General features: G+C 41.4%; 1 protein-coding gene across 5 annotated transcripts in view; it reads left to right on the top strand.

Annotated features, from left to right (window-relative positions):
* Nucleotides 1-21,352, top strand: part of CA8 (carbonic anhydrase 8) — an 82,153-nt gene that overhangs the window by 4,297 nt on the left and 56,504 nt on the right. For all 5 annotated transcript variants that reach the window (XM_061438807.1, XM_061438806.1, XM_061438809.1 and 2 more), the window contains exon 3: nucleotides 7,823-7,947. In XM_061438807.1, coding sequence (XP_061294791.1) covers nucleotides 7,823-7,947 — 125 coding nt within the window. The remainder of the gene's footprint in view (nucleotides 1-7,822; nucleotides 7,948-21,352) is intronic.

Genomic DNA, 21,352 nt, shown 5'->3' with positions numbered 1-21,352 from the left:
GAGTTGGACCTGACTGAGCAACTGAGCACATGGAAGTTTTGCCCCTCATCGTCCCTGTATACTTAAATTATAGTTGTTATTTAAATTAGTTCAGTGTTTTTATTATTATGACTGTGCAAATATTGTTTCCAGCTGAGGCTATGTTGTTTCCTTTATTGAATAATGTGGGGGGCCCCACCCCTGGCGTTAGTGTATTTTTGTTTGATTTTTTGTTTATCCATCATGGTTTCATTTCCACACTCTCTGACGGCTGGCAGGCACATCTTCTCCCAAGACATTCAGAAAGTCCTTTGAAGTCCTTCTGTCCCTCATATCCACCCTTCTCTCCTCCAGCCCACCTGGACTGCCATTGCCTGCAGCATCCTAGATCTCAGGCCTAAGAAGTCCATTGACCGTCTGTGTGTTCAATCCCATGTTTGCTCGATGATGCGATCCTCTTTTGAGACTGTTGCCTCCTTTCAGAGAGTTTTTGGTTTATTCCCTCCCGCAGTTCATCTCCTAGTAATTTGCTGAGAAGAAGGCCTTGTGAGAGTAAATATTTAGAAACCTCGTGTGTCTGTGTGCTGGTGCTTGGTGGGCCCCAAAATCAAAAGATAATTGTCTTTTATTTCTCAGGAACTTTCTTATATTATTTAATTGAGAAGTTTTCTGTTTTTTCCCTCTTTTTCCATTAACTCTTTTTTTAGTCTTTTTTCTTCTATTTTGTTAGATTTCCTCAACTTATATCTTTCTATTAAACTTCTACTCTCTTGTATTTGTCTTCTAATTGTTGTATATTTATCTCTAATCTGTTCTTAAATTTTTAATTTCTAAAATGTGGTGCTTATTCTATGAATTTTAAAAATTAAAAAAAAAAAAAACTACCAGTGTTTATTTCTTGATTACAGGATCTTTTTTTCTGTTCTGTGTTTCTGTTTTATTTTGGGGTTCTTCTTCTGTTTGTTTTGGTCTCTCTGTCTTATGCTGGAGGTTCTTCTCAAATGTCCAGTGATCTTTGGCTTTGTTCACGTTTAGTAATGGGTCTAAAAGTCGAGTTAGAGGCTCTGCATGTGGGCAGAGATTGAGGTCTGGTGGCTGTCACAGTAACGTGGTTATGTAGGAGCAGGCTGTGTTGTTGCAGGAGCCTTTGTAGGTTTATGGATTTCTCCGGGGGAAGCCGTGTGATGGCTCACACCTGGCTGTCTGTATTCTGGTTGTTGGTCGCAGGTGAAAAAAGAACCAGAGGGTACATCGACAGTTAATGAACCTACATTGACACCTCATCAACACCCAGAGTCCATAGTTTACATTAGGGTTTGCTCTTGGTGTTTTTGAGCTTGAACAAATGTTTAATGACATATGTCCACTATTGTAATATCACACAAAATGGTTTCACTGCCCTAAAACTTCTGTGTTCCTTTTGTTCTTCTGTCTCTTTCCCCAGCTCTTGGCGATCACAATACTGTGGCCATCCTTATACTGGCTCTGTAGTTTTGTGTTTTTCATGTCATGTGGTTGGAATCATACATTTTACAGGCTTCTGCTTGGCTTCTTTCACTTGGTAGGAATGCATTGAAGTTTCCTTGGATCCTGTTTTTTATTTATTTATTTATTTTTTTTTTTTCTGACCAATCCCCAGCACAAGCTTCATTGGCTGAGATTAAAAATTTTTTGGGGGGGACTTCCCTGGTGGTCCAGTGGTTGAGTCTTCACTTCCAATGCAGGGAGTTGTGGGTTTGATCCCTGGTTGGGAAGCTAAGAGCCCACATACCTTGTGGCCAAAAAATCAAAACATAAAATGGAAACAGTACTGTAACAAATTCAATAAAGACTTTAAAAATGGTCGATATAAAAAGTCTTAAATGTTTTTTTGTTTTGTATTAAAAAAGAGTACAGAATTACTAAAAGAAGTTACAACAACTGTAGTATAATTTAAATACTTCCACTTATTAAGTGAAGGCTTCTAGCATAATCCTTATGGTGTAGTTTCCTTAGATAAGTGTGCTTAGTCGCTCAGTCATGTCCAACTCTTGAGACTGCATAGACTGTAGCCCGCCAGGCTCCTCTGTCCATGGGATTCTCCAGGCAAGAATACTGAAGTGGGTTGCCCTTTCCTTCTCCAGGGTATCTTCCTGACCCAGGAATCGAACCTGGGTCTCCTGCATTGCAGGCAGACTCTTTACTGACTGAGCTATGAGGGAAGCCCTTAATAACCCTATCTGAGGTTTTAAATTTGAGAGATGTCATGAGCACAAATATTTCACTCCAGACCTCTTGCTGGAAGTTCCCAAACCAAGGTCATTGATAAGCTCCTCATCCCATGATCAAAGGACCACTTTAAAATCCTTATAGTACTTTAATTCTGCTGCATTTGCAGTGGGATTTTTGGAAACTCTTTCTCCTGTTGGTCTCTATGACGCACCAGCTCTGGATGTTTCTTCTTAATTTTGACTACCTTTCCTCTGCCAGTTCTTCATCCCCCATTATCGTTAATTGATGGAATTTCTCAAAGTTTCTTCTTCGACCCTCTTCTTGAGAAGAAAATAGTCTGATTGTGTAGGTGATACAATAAGGCAGCAGATGAGATTAGGAAGGTGACTGAATCACAGATTCACTGAATGGGTTGACCCCCAGGAGGCCACCATTCCAGCCCCCGATCTCAGACCCTCTGGCCAGTAGCTGCATGTCTTCAGCTTGAACAGCTCAGGAAAAGATATTCATGCCTCACTGAGAGAGGATCCATTTTGCTTTCGAGTGAAACCACATCAAAAAGTCCTGGGATCTCCGTCATCGCTTCTGTTGTGGAATTCTGGACCTATACAGAACACATGTAATTGTACTTTCTTCTTTTTTTTATTTTTAAAATTTTATTTTAATATGTACTTTTGGTTGTACTGGGTCCTCCTTGCTGCTTGCAGGCTTTCTGTGCTTGTGGCAGATGGGGGGCTACCCTCTAGTTGTGGCGCATGGGATTTTCATTGCGGTGGCTTCTCTTGTTGCAGAGCACACACAGGCTGTAGGGCGTGCAGGCTCAGCAGCTGCGGCACACGGGTGTAGTCTCCCTGTAGCATGTGGGATCTTAGGCCTGGCATTGAACGTGTGTCCCTACGGTGGCAGGCGGGCTGGACCACCAGGGAGGTCCTGCAGTTGTACTTCCACATGACGTTCTTTAAAATACTGACTACAAGATCATACCATGAAATTGCTATTTTTCCTTTCCAGACATAATTAGTTCCTTCAGCTGGTCCTCAAATGATAGCCCTCCCTCCATGAATACATATTTATTGATCATTTACTACCTGAAATACAAATTATCTTATCTCTTCTTAGAGAAGTTCGTGTAAATGAGGACAACTAGGAGAGCAAAACTTGAATTTCTTTATGATCATATTTATTATTAGCTGACTCTGGGGGACTTAAATTATCTGGACTGTCATCTTCATCTGCTTCACTTTGCTTATAGACCCTGTTTAACTGGCCTCCTCTCCCTCTTGTTTGATGTTAGCACTGCATTTATGAGCTGATGATATTCATTCTTTAATGTGAAATAAAGCTATAGGTTAAAAGCTAAGGACTGTTAAACATATTGATTGTTGCTTTGAAGACTTCAAATGTTAAAAGAACTGATTAATACTATTTTTTTAGAATGTTTTATGAATACATTTGGGATTCCTTAAAAATTAAACTGAGGTCATAAGATCTTTAAACCTATTGAGAAGTGCTCTTTGATGACCTAGAGGGGAGGGAAGGGAGTGGGAGGGAGGCTGCAAAGGAAGGTGATATGTGTGTACTTACAGCTGATTCACATTGTTGTACAGCAGAATCTAATAGAACATTGTGAAGCAGTTATACTTCAATAAAAAATAAATTAAACTTATAGAGAGTGAACTTTAGGGACCTCTCATCCTTTGGGGGATGCATCAGGGGTCATTGGTGTTGGTCTTCCTGAATTTGGGGTCATGACTCCATCAGGCTCTGTCTCCCGGTCATGCTGTCTTTGTCTGGCTATGGCTGCAGCTTTCTCAACAGTTGGGCTTGCACTTTGCTGATCTACCATCTATGCAGACCTAGGAGTAATATTTTAATCCCATTTTTTCTTTGGCTGTGCCTCGTGGTATGCAGGATCTTAGTTTCCAGACCAGGGATGGAACTGGTACCCCCTCTGCAGTAGAAACACAGAGTCCCAACCACAGGATCACCAGGAAAGTCCCAGACTTGGGAATAATATTTTAAAATGCAAAAATATTAGCCCACTGCTTAAAAACTAGTGATGATTCTCCAAGATAAACTCCAGCCTGTCTGCATGGCCTGCCATCTGCCCACCCCAGCCTGGCCAATTTCATACCTTGAGGCCTGCCTTTGGCCATTGGACAACTCTGACTTTATTCTCTTGGCACCCATTCTGGCCATTTCCCACCTCTGAGTCTTTCTGAGCCTCTTCTTTCTGCTTCTAAAGTATAGTTTCTCACTTCTACACTTAGCAAATGGCAACCCACTCCAGTACTCTTGCCTGGAAAATTCCACGGACTGAGGAGCCTGGTAGGCCACAGTCCATGGGGTCACAAAGAGTCGGACATGACTGAGTGACTTCACATAACATAACATAAGACTTGCTTAGCTGTCACCTCCTCCGTAAAGTCTTCCCTGACTTACTTTCTAACTGCTCGCCTCCCCCCACAACCCCCACCTTTGGTTTTGGCTTGGATCCTGCTGGGTTCTGACTGCCTTGTGCATTTTCCTCTGCTCTTTTTTTTTTCTTTTTTACTTCTGTCCTTAGTCATGTCTGATTGTTTGCTACCCTTTGGATTGTAGCCCACCAGGCTCCTCTGTCCATAGTATTCTCCAGGCAAGAATAGCAACCCACTGGAGTGGGTTATTATTTCCTCCTCCAGGGGATCTTCCTGACCCAAGGATTGAACTCCTATCTACTGCATTGCAGGTGGATTCTTTACCTGCTGAGCCATTGGGGAAACCCCTTTCCCTTCTGCCCCGATGGAATCACTTTTAGTTCCTTCAGCACTGAGAATGCTTTGCCAGTGCAAGGCTATATCCTTCCTTTTACACACTCAGTGGTCAGCACATGGCCAGGCATGGAGTCCATCTCAAAACATGTGTGTTGAACTTGAATGAAATGAGGGGGACTCAACCTTTGAACTCTCTGGCAAATCTGTTTTCAGCAAAGGGTTATAGAAGCTTAGATAGTTTCAGGGGAGTGTGTATGTGTCACGTCTCTATGGGATTCTCAAATTTTGCAGAAGCTTCTGAAAGGAACTCTTTTATGTCTATAAGTGTAATAGCCATGCCTATCAGAGAAAAAGCGTTCAAGACAACGGAGGTGGTAGCAATGGTAACAGTGTATCCTATGTCCTTTTCACAAGTTTGTTATTCTCAGGAAATGCAGCACATCATCAGTGTGAGTTTCATGTTTCATTGTAATTTTATTGAACGTGATGATACCACAACTAATAAACTTGCCATCAGATCAGATCAGATCAGATCAGATCAGTCGCTCAGTCGTGTCCGATTCTTTGCGACCCCATGAATCGCAGCACGCCAGGCCTCCCTGTCCATCACCAACTCCCGGAGTCCACTGAGACTCACGTCCATGGAGTCAGTGATGCCATAGAGTGACAAAATATCACTCAGCAAAATTTGATATTCATAAATGCAGGATAAGTGTTCTTCTCTTGGTATGACTAGTTTCTTGTAGAGCAAGTAAATGGTCCAAAGGAAGAATAATGCTTTGAGAGGATGCTGCCAGATGGGTGAAATAGAGCTGCTATTTATTTGTAGTCTGTAAACACAATCATTTGTGGGGGATGAACGGGTAATGCTTTTACCTGGAACCTCATAAAATTCTGAATTCAGGATATGTCAGTTTTTATGGCTTTGCACGGCCCTGTGATTTTAGTCTGGTTTAACTTTGGATTATTTGTCTGCAGCTTGAATGGTACCAGAACCAATTCTTGGCTGACAGCTTCCCCTTTGTCACCTCTCCCTGGGGACCAGGCTTGGTTAAAACGCTTCCCTTCTTTGTGTTCCTTTCAACCCCATAGAATGAAAGACCCTGAGGATCTGGTTTCATTAGAATTTTCTTAAGCATGAGGACCATGTAATGACCAAAAGTGAAAGTGTTAGTTGTTCAGTCTTGTCTGACTCTGCGACCCCACCAGGCTCCTCTGTCCATGGGATGCTCTAGGCAAGAATACTGGAGTGGGTTGCCATTCCCTTCTCCAGGGGAACTTCTCCACCCAGGGATAGAACTTGAGTCTCCCACATTACAGGCAGATTCTTTACTGTCTGAGCTACCGGGGAAGCCCTGTAATGACCAAATAAATATCACAGTAGAAGTCTGATCTTCATAAATATATACATTTGCATTTCATCCTAGCGGATGTAAGATCCATGAAGCCAGTGAGTTTTGTCTGTTTTGACAACATCCATGTCTCTTAAACACCATATACCTACTATAGTGTAGGTGATCAAAAAGTATTTGTTGAAGTATTTTTCAGTGAAACCCCTGTGGGCCCGGAACTTCTCCTCAATAAAACATACATCTGTGCAGTTTGGATTTTCAGGGCATTTAAAAATATCATCTCAATTTCCAAGTTTTAATCTGAGGAAATATTGGCCACTAGGCAGGTGGGAGCTACAGGTGAAGCTCAGAGCTCTCTTTTCTGCCCCTGAAGTCACTAGCAGGATCAGCTTCATCCGCTGCTGTAAGAAAATACTAGTGAACTGCTCTGTAACGGTTTCAGAAACTCTGTGTGTGTGTTTGTGTGTGTGTGTGTACCTGATGAAAATGTTTTGGGCAAAGGTATTTTTAATCCTTTTTGTTTCACAGTGCTCCCGTTTCTTTTTGCTTAGCCTTGTGGAGCTAAGCCTCATCCAAGACAATTTTCTGCTCTTTTTTAAGAGTGGAGTGTTAGAATCGTGCCCCCCCGCATCCCACCCCATGAATGCCCCAAAGCCTTAGGTCGGGTCATAGACACGTAGGGTGAAGGGTGCTTCCGTTTCAGATGGTGCAGGCTGGGGGGCAGCAAGCAGGAGACTGATCTCGATCTTAGGGAGACAGCAGCGAGCAGTGGCTTGAAGTGGGATCTTAGTTCCCTGTCCAGTGTTTTGTTGCTTCAAGACTAGATGTATTTTCCATCAGCCTTCAGAGTGCCCTTGTTTGGGACAGAGTTCTAGGTTATCTCCAGAAGTGAGACACAGAGACAGGGCCCCATAGAACTAAAATTTAACATTTTAAATATTGTGAATATTTTATCACAGTTTTATTTTATTTGCATTTATGTGACACTGGATGATAGATAGCTTTTTAAAAATTGTGATTTCATTGCTAAAAAACCAGGTTGGCTTAATAATAATTGGCTTCATGGGTAATTATGCCAGCTAACATCTGTTCTCTCAATTGAAAGTGTGCTTGTGTATGGATTATCTATAAACAATGTTTAATTTAGTGATAAGTCTATAGAAAATTATTGGTCAGTCTGAGACTCAGGTCATATTCTTGTCTCCTGATCAATGCTAAGTTTAAGTCTCAGGGGAAACTGTGATAGCTGCTGTGTTTATTTCCTGTCTGCTCCTATGCCTAAAATATATAAGAAGTTAACATATACATGTCATTCTCAAGTATTTTAGAGTTTCTGAATGTCTGCTGTATCAAGATGATAGTATGAATTCATCCCAAAGTAGTTATACTCTCCTCATTTTGGCTATGTGAATTTAATCTGTAGAATTTATGAGACCTCTTGGCAAAAAATGTCCCCAAATGTTTATAATGCTGTGCCGATGAATGTGTTTGAGATGTAATTAAGTAGAACTTATTTTCTTTTTCCAGTTCTATCAGGAGGTCCATTGCCTCAAGGACATGAATTTGAGCTGTATGAAGTTAGATTTCACTGGGGAAGAGAAAACCAGCGTGGTTCTGAGCACACAGTTAATTTCAAAGCTTTTCCCATGGAGGTAAGAAGAACAAATCAGCTTGAACAGCACTAAAACTTTGTTGTTCATGTAGAGTATTTGGTGATTTACTGAAAATGATTTAGTTTCCAAGTAGCTGTGTAGTTCTTGAATTTGATCAATTTGTATTAAAATAAAAAAGTCCTCAATAAGCTTTTGGCAGCAGAAGAAACTTCCCATTAGCCTTAATGGGCCTGGAGAATGCCCATGGGCTGTTGGTTATAAAGGTAATCTATGCTGTCAAGTTTCATCATTGTATTATTATTATTGTAAACATTCTATAGATTCACCAGGTCACTTTTGTGGATACTATGAATGGATGATAAACAGAAAACAACTTTTGGAGAAACTTCAATGGTAATTAAAAGTCTAGTTTAGCTCTGATTAAAATTGGTGAGTTGATTTATTCATCTCAAGTAATTAGAGGGAGAGAGAGAGATTTTTAGAGAGTTATTTTGTCTGAAGAAGTCACTCTCCTACTTACCTTCTTAGTCAACTCCTGCTCTTCTTCAATATCTAGTTAGCATGTCATTTCTTCATGGGACTCTTTCTGAGTTCCTTCCCAAAGCAGAATTAATTTCTCCCTCCTCTGTGCTCCTGGTTTCCTTGATAGATGGCTGCTGAGGAATTGATCTCATGCATTGTAACCGTTAGTGTTTAAAGAGTCCTTCTCATTAACTGTGGGCTCTTGTTATGGATTGAAGTGTTTGTGATTTACCACTGCCCCCCTCAATTCATATGTTGGAAACTGTACCCCTTCATGCGATGATATTAGGGGGTGGAGCCTTTGGAAGGTGATTAGGATTAGAAGAGGCCATGAGGGTGGGGCCCTCATGAATGGAATTAGTGCCCTCGTGGACTCCAGAGGGAGCTTGCTTCTCCTTGCTCACTGCTGGGTGATGGACACAGGACCATCTCCAAGCCAGGAAGCGGGCTCTCACCAGGTACCCTGATTGTGGACTTCTCAGCCTCCAGTACTGTGAGAAATAAATTCTGTTGTTTAAGCTACCAGTCTATGGTAATTTGTTATTACAGCCCAAGCTAAGACAGTCTCCTTCTCACTCTCTGGGTTCCTTCCAACATTGAGTCCAGTGCCAGGAACATCGAGACAACGCATGTTGGTGCAGTTGACAGGATGCCTCTGTTGTTCATATTTCTTTCTATACGGACCAAAGTTCTCTCCTGGGAAATAGCCCATCAGTGACAAGTAATGGTATATTTGAGGGGCCATCAAAATGCCAGTCTTCCTATCATTCCCAGCTGCATGTACTGCAGTGTGGAATTGCTCATGACCAGATGTCACATTCATATCTACCTCATTGCCTGGAAATCACTACTGTTTATATAAGTGATCCATATACCTTAAAGAATGAAATCAGAGAAAATATTTTTCAATGTTGCTTGAATAATCATTAAAGAAGTTTTATTTTGAAAGCTCAAAATATCCCTTCCTTAAAAAAACTCAGGGTCTTAAAGAAATATTAAATGAAAAAATATTATGTGTTTTGAGGATGGAGGGAAAAAACCAATTGCAGTGTGTTGAATAGCATGTGTGGTATGTGAAGTGAAGTGAAGTTGCTCAGTTGTGTCCGACTTTTTGCAACCCCATGGACTGTAGCCTACCAGGCTCCTCTGTCCATGGGATTTTCCAGGCAACAGTACTGGAGTGGACTGCCATTTCCTTCTCCAGGGGATCTTCCTGACCCAGGGATTGAATCTGGGTCTCCCACATTGTAGACAGACGCTTTACCATCTGAGCCACTAGGGAAGTCCTAAGTGGTATGTGATACTGAGGACAATAATAGGAGATACTTCTTTAAGGCCTTGATGGGCGACGTTGGGTCTTCAAATGTTACCTTTCCTAGGGGCTTTTTCCCTCAGTGCCCACAGACATCCTTTCACGTCTAGTGCCTTGAAACAGTTCCACCCCATCTCTGTGTCACCTCTTGCTGCTGCCCTATCCCCATCCAATGTGAGAAGGAAGAGTTCATGCCAGAACATATGAAAGAAGAGAGAGGACCAAAGACAATTCCAAATAAATCTGCAGAGTAGCCGAGGGCTGTGGAGGGACAGGAAGACACTGGGCTGTCATCCTGCCCTCTTCTTTGTGTTTGAAAAGCTTCTCCATTTCAACCAGCCTTCAAAGATATATTGGTCTAATCAAAAATTTAGGGAGAGATGGGAGTCCTTGGAAAAGCACCAACTTCTGGATGAAGATTCAGTGACTTTGCTTGTGACACACAGAACTTACAGCCTTGGGGAGTTTTAATCGCTTAAGTGAGTCAGCGATATATGCTTTTCTCCCCAAAGTCAAAAAGAACTTCTGGATCAAATGTTCAGACTGGTCCTGCTACTTGATGAAAGTTTAACTGTCCTGGTCCATTAAGCGCAGGTAATGGTTTGTGCTGAGTGGAGATTAAATTCTGGTTTCGTTTCTGCAGAAATATTTTTATGTTTAGAATGATGGAATTACTGACTGTCATTTTTCCAAAAATAGATGATGAATAATATTTGAATTCTGTGTTATCCCAGATTATCTCTGATCCAGTCCTGAGAAAAGTACTTCTATTGGTCATCTGATGTTGGTTTTTAGTGCTGGGTCCTGATGAGTGTGTCAGTGCCGTGGGTGCACAGAGTTAGAGGGAGGTAACTGTGAGTCAGGTATGTTTTGTTTTGTTTTGTTTTAATGGAGGCTGTGAAGGGTAAGCTGGGTTTTCAGGAGGAGAGGGCTGACTCAGTGAAAGAGAGAAGGACTCCACTTAGAATAGTTGAGGAGGGAATGAGATGCCTAAGTGGAGATAGGTAGATAAATTGCCACCATCCCCCTGTCCTGAACTGCCATCCATTTGGAATATAAAGACATAGCCAAAGGAACAGTAGAGAGTGAGGGGACCAGGTACTGTTTGGGGTACATGATTTAAAAAAAATAATTTTCTAGGATACTTTTTCTATCTTATTTAAAGTTTAAGACTGACTTTAATCTCCAAAAGATTTTTCAATATATATTTCCTTTTTGTTTATTTTACTTTAATTTAGATGGACGGTTTATTCAACAAACATTGTAAACAAATATTTACCTTGTCTGTTTCATATAACATGGGGATAGCTTTTGAACAGCAATTCATCAAGCTTGCCTGTTGACTTTTAAAAATTATTTGTGTGTGCTCAATAATGTCCAGCTGTTTGTGACCTCCTGGATTATAGCCTACTGGGCTTCTCTGTCCATGGAGTTTTCCTGGCAAGAATACTGGAGTGGGCTGTCATTTCCTACTCCAGAGGATCTTCCCCACCCAAGAATTGAACCCTCATTTCTTGCGTCTCCTGCGTAGGCAGGAGGATTCTTTACCACTGCGCCACTTGGGAAGCCCTTTTAAAATTATAAATACAGGCCTAAAAGCAATCCTGAATGTATGTTTGATACTACTAGTAGTCAGCCACATCACTTCAAAAATTAACGCAATTTGTGACATTAGACAATTTAAACTGCAGCTCTTGTGCTCAGCAAGATGGATCAAGCGTGTCCTTTCTGCTTTTCCTACTTGAGATTTTCAGTTTTCAGAAACACGCATGCTTTCACGGCTGCCTGACATTTCTTGCCATGTTTTCATCTTGTAAACCAAATTCCATTATGAAGACTCCAGATTTCTGCTTAAATGACAGTGCTTAACAAGAGAAAAGAAAATTGTGCTGCATTTTTCTTCCTGTTACCTAAAACATAATGGGTTTGCATGTATTAACTATTTTTACAAGCGTCTGGGTGATGTCTACCAGCTTGAATTCTTACTGTGTGGATATTTTGCGTCATGATATTTAATCAAGACAGCAAATGTGAGTAGAAGGTTGTTGGTTTAAGCCAAGTATGGGATCCAGTCAAATTAATTCCTGTCTGTCCTTCTCGTGGCTGTAGAAGCTTCGTATTTTCTTTGGACGTCATTGGATGTCTTAGCTCTTGATGATCAACTTTAATACTCTATGAATTTTGTGATTAGCTCTATCCTTGGTGCATCCACCATATCACTAGAATTATTTATTGTATTCATATTAATTTTGTTTCAAATCCAGTTAATGGAGGAACTTCCAGATATTTAAGTTCAAATTCAACTTTCAGGATATGAGTTGTGTTTTAGTCATTTTATATGTGGAGACCGTCATGTTCTTTGCCACTTCTAACATTTAACATTTGCCACTTAAACATTTAACTCCTGGTAAATTGCGATTAATCTTCACACAGGGATCACTACACTCATACTTTTATGGGAGAGTACATTCCAGGCATTCAGGTTTTGTGCCAGAGCAGCAAAATTAAGAAAAAATCTGGGGAATGGAGAGATCAATCGTATGGCTAAGTTTTATTTTTTTTCCTTCAAATAATAATATTAGCTCTCTGCTTTCCCTATCATTTTGCAAAGAGAGAATCTCTAATTTAATAACTAAATGTAGGAAGAGTAAGGTCTCAGGATAAACACCAGCCTATACGTTGAATAGACTGAACTTTTATTTATTTATTTTGATTTCACATTAAATATTTCTTTTAAAAAATTTATTTATTTGAATTGGAGGATAATTACTTTATAATAGCATGATGGTTTTTGCTATATATCAGTATGAGTCGGCCATAGGTATACATGTGTCCCCTCTATCCCGACCCGCACCTCACACCTCCCTCCCCGCTCCATCCCTCCAGGCTGTCACAGAGACTGGCTTTGGGTGCCTTGCATCACACATCACACTTGCACTGGCCATCTCTTTTACACATGGTAGTGCATATGTTTCAATGCAATTCTCTCAAATCATCCCACCCTCTCCTTCTCCCACTGAATCCAAAAGTCTGTCCTTTACATCTGTGTCACCTTTGCTGCCCTGCATGTAGAATTGTCGGTACATGTTTTACAATGTGTGTTGATTTCTGTCATACAACAAGGTGAATCAGCTGTAATTATACGTATATTCTCTCCCTCTTAAGCCTCCCTCCCTTCCCCCCACCCCACCCCCCAGGTCATCACAGGGTACCTGGCTGGGCTCCCTGTGTTATACCACAACGTCTCACCAGCTATCTATCTACTGAACTTTAAAAAACCTCCCTGGGTTATTTCCATTTTCCTCATTTCACTACAGATGAATGGTGGTTTTATCAGAATGGGCACCGATCCTGCCCACACACCAGCAGGAGATCGGAGCTCGGGTTTGACTGTCGTCCCCTTTGGACCTAAAAGTTTACCCTTTGAGAGTGAATTATCCAGAGACACAGCTATTGTAGGGCCGACTCTTATCTTTATTTACACTATAGACAAAAGAAGCTCTTGCTCTGTGTACTCTCAAGGGCTCAGTGAGAACTGAGCTACATACCAGCTGTCTATGGAAAGTTGAGTGCATAAGATAAAGATCTGTTGTATGAAGCAGAAGTCCTTTTTAAAATCAAAAAAGAAAACCCAGCTTTTTGGCCACATGGTGTGGCATGGGATCTTAGTTTCCCGACCAGGGATTGAACTAGTGCCCCTTGTATTGAAAGCGAGGAGTCTTAACCACTGGATCCTCAGAGAAGTCCTGAGCAGAGTCTTCAGTTGTGAAGAGTCAGACCCTGGTTGTAAAATAGGCCAACAAAACACTATGAAGAATGTATCTTATAATAAAGTGCCAATCCTGAATATTATACCCCGTCCCCTCAATGCCCCAGATCTCCAGATATCCCACATTTCTTCTGTTGTTTTCAGGCAAACAGTAGTGTCTACCATTTAAGTGTTCTTTGAGTGAGTAACTCCTGACCTTTGGGTTGCTGCCTTTTAACTCACTTGCATATTCATTTGACAGAAAGATGTTGATTTTTATTCATTTCCTGAGGAGATAGCAAGAAGAGTTTCATTGGTTAATAGTGAACTGATGATCTTCTCAAGTTATTTGATTTCCACAGGCATCCCAAGTTGAGCTTTAAGTTTGTCAGTCTCTTCCAAAATAGACTTCCATCGACTTTCCAAGGAAGTATAACAGGACAACTTCAGTGAGTTAGACCATGGTGAGGATTAGACATACAAGGCATATGGTCAAATATTTTATTTGTAAGAAGAACTTTAGAGATCACCTAGAAAAGTTATACTGAAGTAACTTTCTAAACTCTTATTAACCTCAGAGAAATCTGAGGCTCCCAAAGGTTGAGGGTCACAGAGCACTTTATAGGAAACCATGATGTAGAAGCATGTCCTTTGGTTAATTAAATGCTCCATTTAAGAATTATCCTTTACTACTGGTCTTGCCTTTGGTGACTTAGATGGAAGGAGACAACACCAGAGTCTATGTCCCCCTTTCCACTACCCCTGGCATTTATGTCTGCATGCACCCACATTTAGATGTAGGCATGTTTTTGCTTTTTGGTTGTTTTTTTTTTTGGCTGTGCTCCAAGGCATGTGGGATCTTAGTTCCCAGACCAGGGATTGAACCTGCATCCCCAGCACTGAAAGGTGGATTCCTAACCACTGGACAGCCAGGGATGTCCAAGGTGGGCTTGTTTTAACCTTGCTCTATTCTAGTGAAACTGTGACCTTGTGCCTGGGCCTTATGGGCTATGAAGATAAAAGAGGGCCTTTGTGAAGGTACAGGAGTCTCCAAGGAGCAACCTTGCAACCTCCTGAGAATTGGGGTGGATTTAATGGACCATCAACTCCCCCCACCCCTCCTGAGATGCTCCCAAAGATCTGGAGAGGAAGCTGATGTTGCAGGAAATGGCAAAGGACACGCAGGATCTGTGAACTGACTTCTGTTCTGAGAGATGCTTTTTTATTTTTTCACCAAAGCCAAGTCTTACTACGAAAAGAAGCTCTAGTTTGAGAGCAGTTTATTTGCCATGATAGTTAATACTTGGGATTGTGGTTGCTTTATGGGAAATAAAGGGAATCTTGCCAATAAGAAGAGTTAAGACTGACACTAAAGGAAGCAATTTCACATTTGAATGTTCAGCTTCTCTGGGTGGTGTTATCGTTTTGACCAGAAAAAATTCTCTCAACTGTAATGATTATGATCATTTGGGTATCCAGGAATTATCCACAGGACTAGTAGATTGAGCCTCTTGGATAGTCAGATGGAAAAATTAGAACCTTGTGCTGTGGCCTCTTCAGTGGTCTTAATGGGGAACTCCCTCTCACATTTGGGTAAAGAAAAATAAAAACAGATTTTATATTTCCTGAATTCTAATGAACACTTGCCTTTTTAGTCCATAAAAATCATACCTCCTGCTCTGATTCAGCATGTTTATTTTTTTTTTCCATTTATTAAAATGTATTTAGAGCAGAAATCTCAGTTTACTGAGTAGAAATTAAATTATAGTGCTGAACAAACAGAAATGTTCTTTTGGCTGCACCACGTGATATGGCAGTTTGCCATTTCCTCTTTGAAACAGAATTGTGTAAGGTTAACTTGACCTTAAAGTAGTTACTTTGAACCTACCTTCAATTTTACATTTATAAGGATTTCTCGTAGTAGATTATTCATTATCATTGTTTGAGAATGTATGGGAGGTTTTTCTTGCTAAACTAACTGAAAGAAGGATTAATATTGTAGCTGGTTTTACCATGTAAAGGCAAATTTGTGCAAAATAAAAATTAGTTCCTATAAATGAATATGATATATAATGTATTTATAGGTGGCTATATACTTGCTCCATGTAGACATTAAAAAAATGTTTATTTATTTTTTTAATACAGAAGCTATCCTTTTTGGAGGGGGCTGTGCTGAGTCTTCCTTGCGGCACACGGGCTCTTTATTGCTGAGCGGAGATTTTCTCAAGTTGGGGTGAGCGGGGGCTACTCTGTAGTTGTGGTGCACAGGCTTCTCACCGTGGCGGCTTCTCTTGCTGCAGAGCATGGGCTCTAGGTGTGTGGGCTTCAGCAGTTGCAGCACGGGACTCAGTAGTTGTGGCTCAAGGGCTTAGTTGCCCCGAGGCACGTGGGATCTTGGATGAGGGATCAAACCTATGCCCCCTGAATTGGCAGGTGGATTCCTAACCACTGGGCCATGAGAAAGTCCTTAGAAATATTCAAAATTGGGTTCTAACAGATCTAATGGAGAAGGTAATGACAACCCACTCCAGTATTTTTGCTTGGAGAATCCCATGGATGGAGCCTGGTAGGCTGCAGTCCATGGGGTCGCTAAGAGTCAGACACGACTTCACTTTCACTTTTCACTTTCATGCATTGGAGAAGGAAATGGCAACCCACTTCAGTATTCTTGCCTGGAGAATCCCAGGGATGGAGGAGCCTGGTGGGCTGCTGTCTATGGGGTCGCACAGAGTTGGACACGACTGAAGTGACTTAGCAGCAGCAGCAGATTTAAATCCTCTAGTAAAACACATATCCTCTTAAATAGCCTTCCAATAAAAAATAGACTCTTGTTTGCTCAAACTCATGTCCATTGAGTTGGTGATGCCATCCAACCATCTCATTCTGTGTCACCCTCTTCTCATCCTGCCCTCAATCTTTCCCAGCATCGGAGTCTTTTCCAATGAGTTGGCTCTTCACATCAAGTGGCCAAAGAATTGGAGCTTCATCTTCAGCATAAGTCCTTTCAGTGAATGTTCAGAGTTGATTTCCTTTAGGATTGACTGGTTTGATCTCCTTACTGTCCAAGGGACTCTCAAGAGTCTTCTCTGGCACCACGGTTTGAAAGCATCAGTTCTTTGGTGCTCAGCGTTCTTATGTTTATATATCAATCCAAATTTCCCAATTTATCCCTCTTCCCTCTTCCCCATTGGTAATCATAAGTTTATTTTCTATGTCTGTGACTCTACTTCTGTTTTTTAAATAAGTTTATTTGTACCATTTTTTTAAGATTCCACGTGTGAGCAATGTAATATGTATCTTTCTTTGTCTGACTTAACTTCTCTCAGTATAATAACCTCTAAGTCCTTACATGTCACTGCAAATGGCTTTATTTTGTTCTTTTTATGGCTGAGTAATAGTCCATTGTATATGTGTACCACACCTTCTTTATCCATTCGTCTGTTGATAGACATTTAGATTGCTTCCATGTCCTGGCTACTGTAAATAGTTCTGCGGTGAACACTGGCCTATATCCTTTCAAATTATAGTTTTCTCTGGATATATCTAGAGGAAGACTTTTGAAGGCATTTATTAGAAAGCAGATATGTTAAGATGTAGTTGATTGTCAGCCAGATGAAATGTTTGTCAACTAGTATGCAGAAGGCACTGTGCTAGGTACAACCCTATTACAGGTAGCTGTAGGCTAGCGTAAGTAGGATAACCTGGCCAACATTAGGATCAGTGAGAGACAGGACAGGAGAGTTTAGATGGTAGGGAAGAGTTGGGAAAGGTCTTTGTTCAGGAAAGCAACCGGAGAACCTGACTCCGGGGCTGCTGCCTCCAGTAACAGTGGAGCCTCGCGGGAGGGGTCAGGATGCTGTAGCTGGAAGTCAGAAAACTAGGATCCAAATCCAGGCTCTGCAGCCTTGAGCAAGCTAGTAAACTGCGTACAGCCTTGATGTTCCTATCCTTAGAAGGGGCTTGAAACTAGATCAGAGGCTGTGCTGTGCTTAGTAGTTTAGTTGTGTCTGACTCTTTGTAACCCCATGTAGCCTGCCAGGAACTGCTGTCCATGGGAATTCTCCAGGCAAGAATACTGGAGTGGGTTGCCATGCCCTCCCCCCAGGGGATCTTCCTGACTCAGGGATTGAACCCATGTCTCTCACACTGCGCGGATTCTTTACTGTCTGAGCCACCAGGGAAGCCTAAGATCAGAGGCTGGCAAAGAGTAAACCCTTCAGTACGTATTTCCTATCATTAGGAAGAGATGGGGGATGTCATTGTGGTTGTGATGATAAAAATCTAGTGAAAATACCGTGAGAGCGAAACCAAAAGCTTTTTTTTTTTTTTATTTCTACAGATAAGAAATGCAGAGACTATGAATGGAGAAAAAAGTTTGAAGTCTTTTTTTTTTTTTCCTTTAAAACTCCTGTGTGCGTGCTAAGTGCCATGGACTGTAGCCTGCCAGGCTTCTCTCTCCATGGAATTCTCCAGGCAAAAATACTTAAGTGGGTTGCCATGCCCTACTCCAGGGAATCTTCATGAACCAGGGATCGAACCCACATCTTTTACATCTCCTGCATTGGCAGGCAGATTCTTTACCACTAGTGCTGTTGTAGCCACGAGTCCCAGGAAACAAACTCACTCAGAAGGACAATGCAGATAGTGGAGTGCAGTTTATCACACTGGAGGGCCCAAGGCAGAGTCTCCTCTCAGCCAAGGACTCCGACCAGTTTTTGTGAAAACCTTATATACCCTAAGTGTACATGCACAAATCCACCTCCCCAAATTCCCTGACAATCAAGGTTAACCTGTGATTCATATGCCTTAAGCCTAGGTAGTTAACAGTGGACAATTATCAATAGGCCTGTGGTCATACCCCAGTAAGCATAATAGAATGTATGATTCTATTCAGTTACACAGATAACTAGGGTATTCTTTTAGCAATGAAGAGCCCTGGGGCTCTTCCTTCCAGGGGGCCTGGTTTTCCAGTTGGTATGTCATTTCCATAGATACTGGACATATAGCTCAAAGTCCACAGTCTGGCCCAAGATGGAATCCTGCTTTCAAGATAGAACCTGTTCTGTTTCCTCCTTCAGTGCCTCCCCTGAATATATCATCTTCTACAAGTCCAGTCAGTAGGACATTTCCTGGTCATTTTTCCTGACACATCTCTTTATGCTTGCTATATGTGCATATGCACTAGAATTTATATTATTGGCTTCTTTTGTAGTAAAAAGCAAGTAATTATTTCCTGCATAAAATAGTTGAGTAACAGTGTGATAAAACTTCTAATTGAATAGAAGGATGCTACGAGATTTTTAATTTCATGAGATCTTAATCAGTATAAAAACCGCCTACATTTTCCTAGTTGTTTTTCTTTTTGGATTTAAGAGCGATAGATCAAAATGACACAGTAAAGTTATTAGTAAGATAATTTTGCCCTGGCCACTGCGTTGCTGTGCTTGAATACATTTTTTTTTTTTTTTTCTTTTAGCTTCTTAAGACTACACACAACAGAAACTCACTGTCTAATCTGGAGCAATGTACCATGAATCCTATGGGAAACTGGACTTTCTGATTCTGTTGTTCCCTAGCAGGAAGACTGCTCTGGTTGTAGTCACGTGTTTCGGGAAACAAACTCACTCAGAAGGACAATGCGGATAGTGGAGTGCAGTTTATTACACTGGTGGACCCAAGGCAGAGTTTCCTCTCAGCCAAGGACCCTGACCAGTTTTTGTGAAAACCTTATATACCCTAAGCTTAGGTGCCCAAACCCACCTCCCCAAATTCCCTGAAACTAGTCTGAACAAAGGAAAAAGAAGTGTACAATCAAAGTTAACCGGTGATTCATTTGCCTTAGGCCTAGGTAGTTAACAATGGACAATTATCAATAGGCCTGTGGTCATACCCCAATAAGCATAATAGAATGTATGATTCTATTCGGTTACACAGATAATTAGGGTATTCTTTTAGGTGATGGAGAGCCCTGGGGCTCTTCCTTCTGGGGGCCTGGTTTTCCAGCTGGTATGTGGTTTCCATAGATACTGGGCATATAGCTCAAAGTTCACAGTCTGGCCCAAGATGGAGTCCTGCTTTCAAGATAGAGCCTGTTCTGTTTCGTCCTTCACGGTGACATGGATTGCCAGTCAAGGAGGGCTGCACTCTCATTCCATTCACCATGGTGCTGGCTGTCAGACTTCTCTATGGGTGTTTAACCTCAGTTCCTTCATTGGTACATAAGGGTGATGGAGTTTTTCCCACCCTTATGAAACTTAGCGAGAGGCTGTAAAAATTAATGGTGTAATACTGGAAGCACAATTCACTGAATATGGTGGTGGAAAATATTGTGTCAACTTAAAAAAGTATTCACAACCTAAAAGTTGAGAGTTATGTTTTATTTGGTGGAAATTTTTAGGACTTCAAACTCAGGAGGCAGCATCTCAAGTGACCCTGAGAGAACTGCCCCAAGGAAATGAAGGGAGGAGCCAGGTTATATAGAAGTTTTGAAATAAAGAACAGGTAGCCTGAGTGTCAAAAGATGATTGTTAATTAAAGGAAAAGCAGATATCCCAAGTTAAGGACTTCAGTGCTTTTCTATGTATGGGAAGATGCAAGAGTCTGAGCTCACTGAAATTATTCCTTTGATTTGCACCTCAGCTCTCTCCGGCCAGTGTCCTGTGTTTCACATCCTGAGTTTCCTCAGGGCTCACCTTAGGGAGTTGGCTGCAGTCTGGTGGCTGCTAGAGGGCAGGTATTCTTTCCTTCTTGAGTCCCCTCAGGGCTCACCAGTTCACCATCCCTGGGATGGCGCAATCGCTGATGGCTGTAATGTCTTTGTTTACTGATATGGCAGGAAGTATTCCATTTCTCAATTGTTTTTAATTACAAAATCTGGTATTAAAGTGTTTCCTAAAAGCATTGTAAGGGCACAGTTAGCTCTGTTGGATGCAAATGTTGTAACTTGGGATGGTACAGTTTTTTTTTTTTTTCCCTCTAAAAAACCTTGAAATGAGTAGATAAAAAGAAATCCAGATTTTAAACATTAAGTATAAAAGGAAAACATTTGTAATTTTTAGACCTGGCAAATGAAAGATGGACTTTTTTTTTTTTTTTAATCAATTAATGTTTTCACTTGGAAACCCTAAGGCAAGTGTATTTTCTAAACCCAGCTTACTGAATCACTTAGAACTCTGAATGAGAGAGTTTATTCAGTGGAACCAATTTATTTGCCTTCAGAGTTAATGTACATCTCATGGATATTCCTTCTTGGGTCTATAAATTGGTGAGTTCTCCCGGGAGATCCTATAAAGAGATCGCTTCTCCCCAGCCTGAGCTCTGAGCAAGTAGGAAGTAGGCATCGTTAGAGTCATCAGATAATGGAGAATAAAGCCTCACCTTTGTTGTAGATAAGGATGTCGAAGACGTAGCTTAGTATGAGAGAGGGAAGGGTCGGCCTACTCAGTCACAGGCAGTGGGGAGGGGGGAAGTGAGAAGGGAGGGAAAGAAGGTGGGTAAGGAGGTAGGGGTTGTGGGGGAGAGGTTCTAGGTTGCTTTATTAGCCTGCTTTCTAAGGGTAGCTCAAATTTCGTAAGAGGAATAAAGAGAAGGGAGGAGTTAGTTGAAGGGGTGGAAGACAGGTCAGCTTTGTTTAGGGAAAAATCTCTCTTTATGGGAACAAGGAACAGGGAAGAGGTATTTCCTGTTAATAAGACTAACTCTTCAAAATTCTCCCAAGTAGCCTTTACAGTTCTATGGCATTAGACACGAGCAAGAGACCAGCTGCATCTGGTGGTCAGTGAAGGAAGTCCGGCTTCCTTTTACTGAAGGTTTGTTCACTTAACCATCTGGGACCACATCCCTTCCTGCCTGTGCTCCATTAT

This window comes from Bos javanicus, chromosome 14 (assembly GCF_032452875.1).
Source record: "Bos javanicus breed banteng chromosome 14, ARS-OSU_banteng_1.0, whole genome shotgun sequence".
In the NCBI taxonomy this organism is placed as follows: domain Eukaryota; kingdom Metazoa; phylum Chordata; class Mammalia; order Artiodactyla; family Bovidae; genus Bos; species Bos javanicus.
Note: the sequence above shows the minus strand (reverse complement) of the source record. Positions and strands in the feature narration are given on the sequence as shown.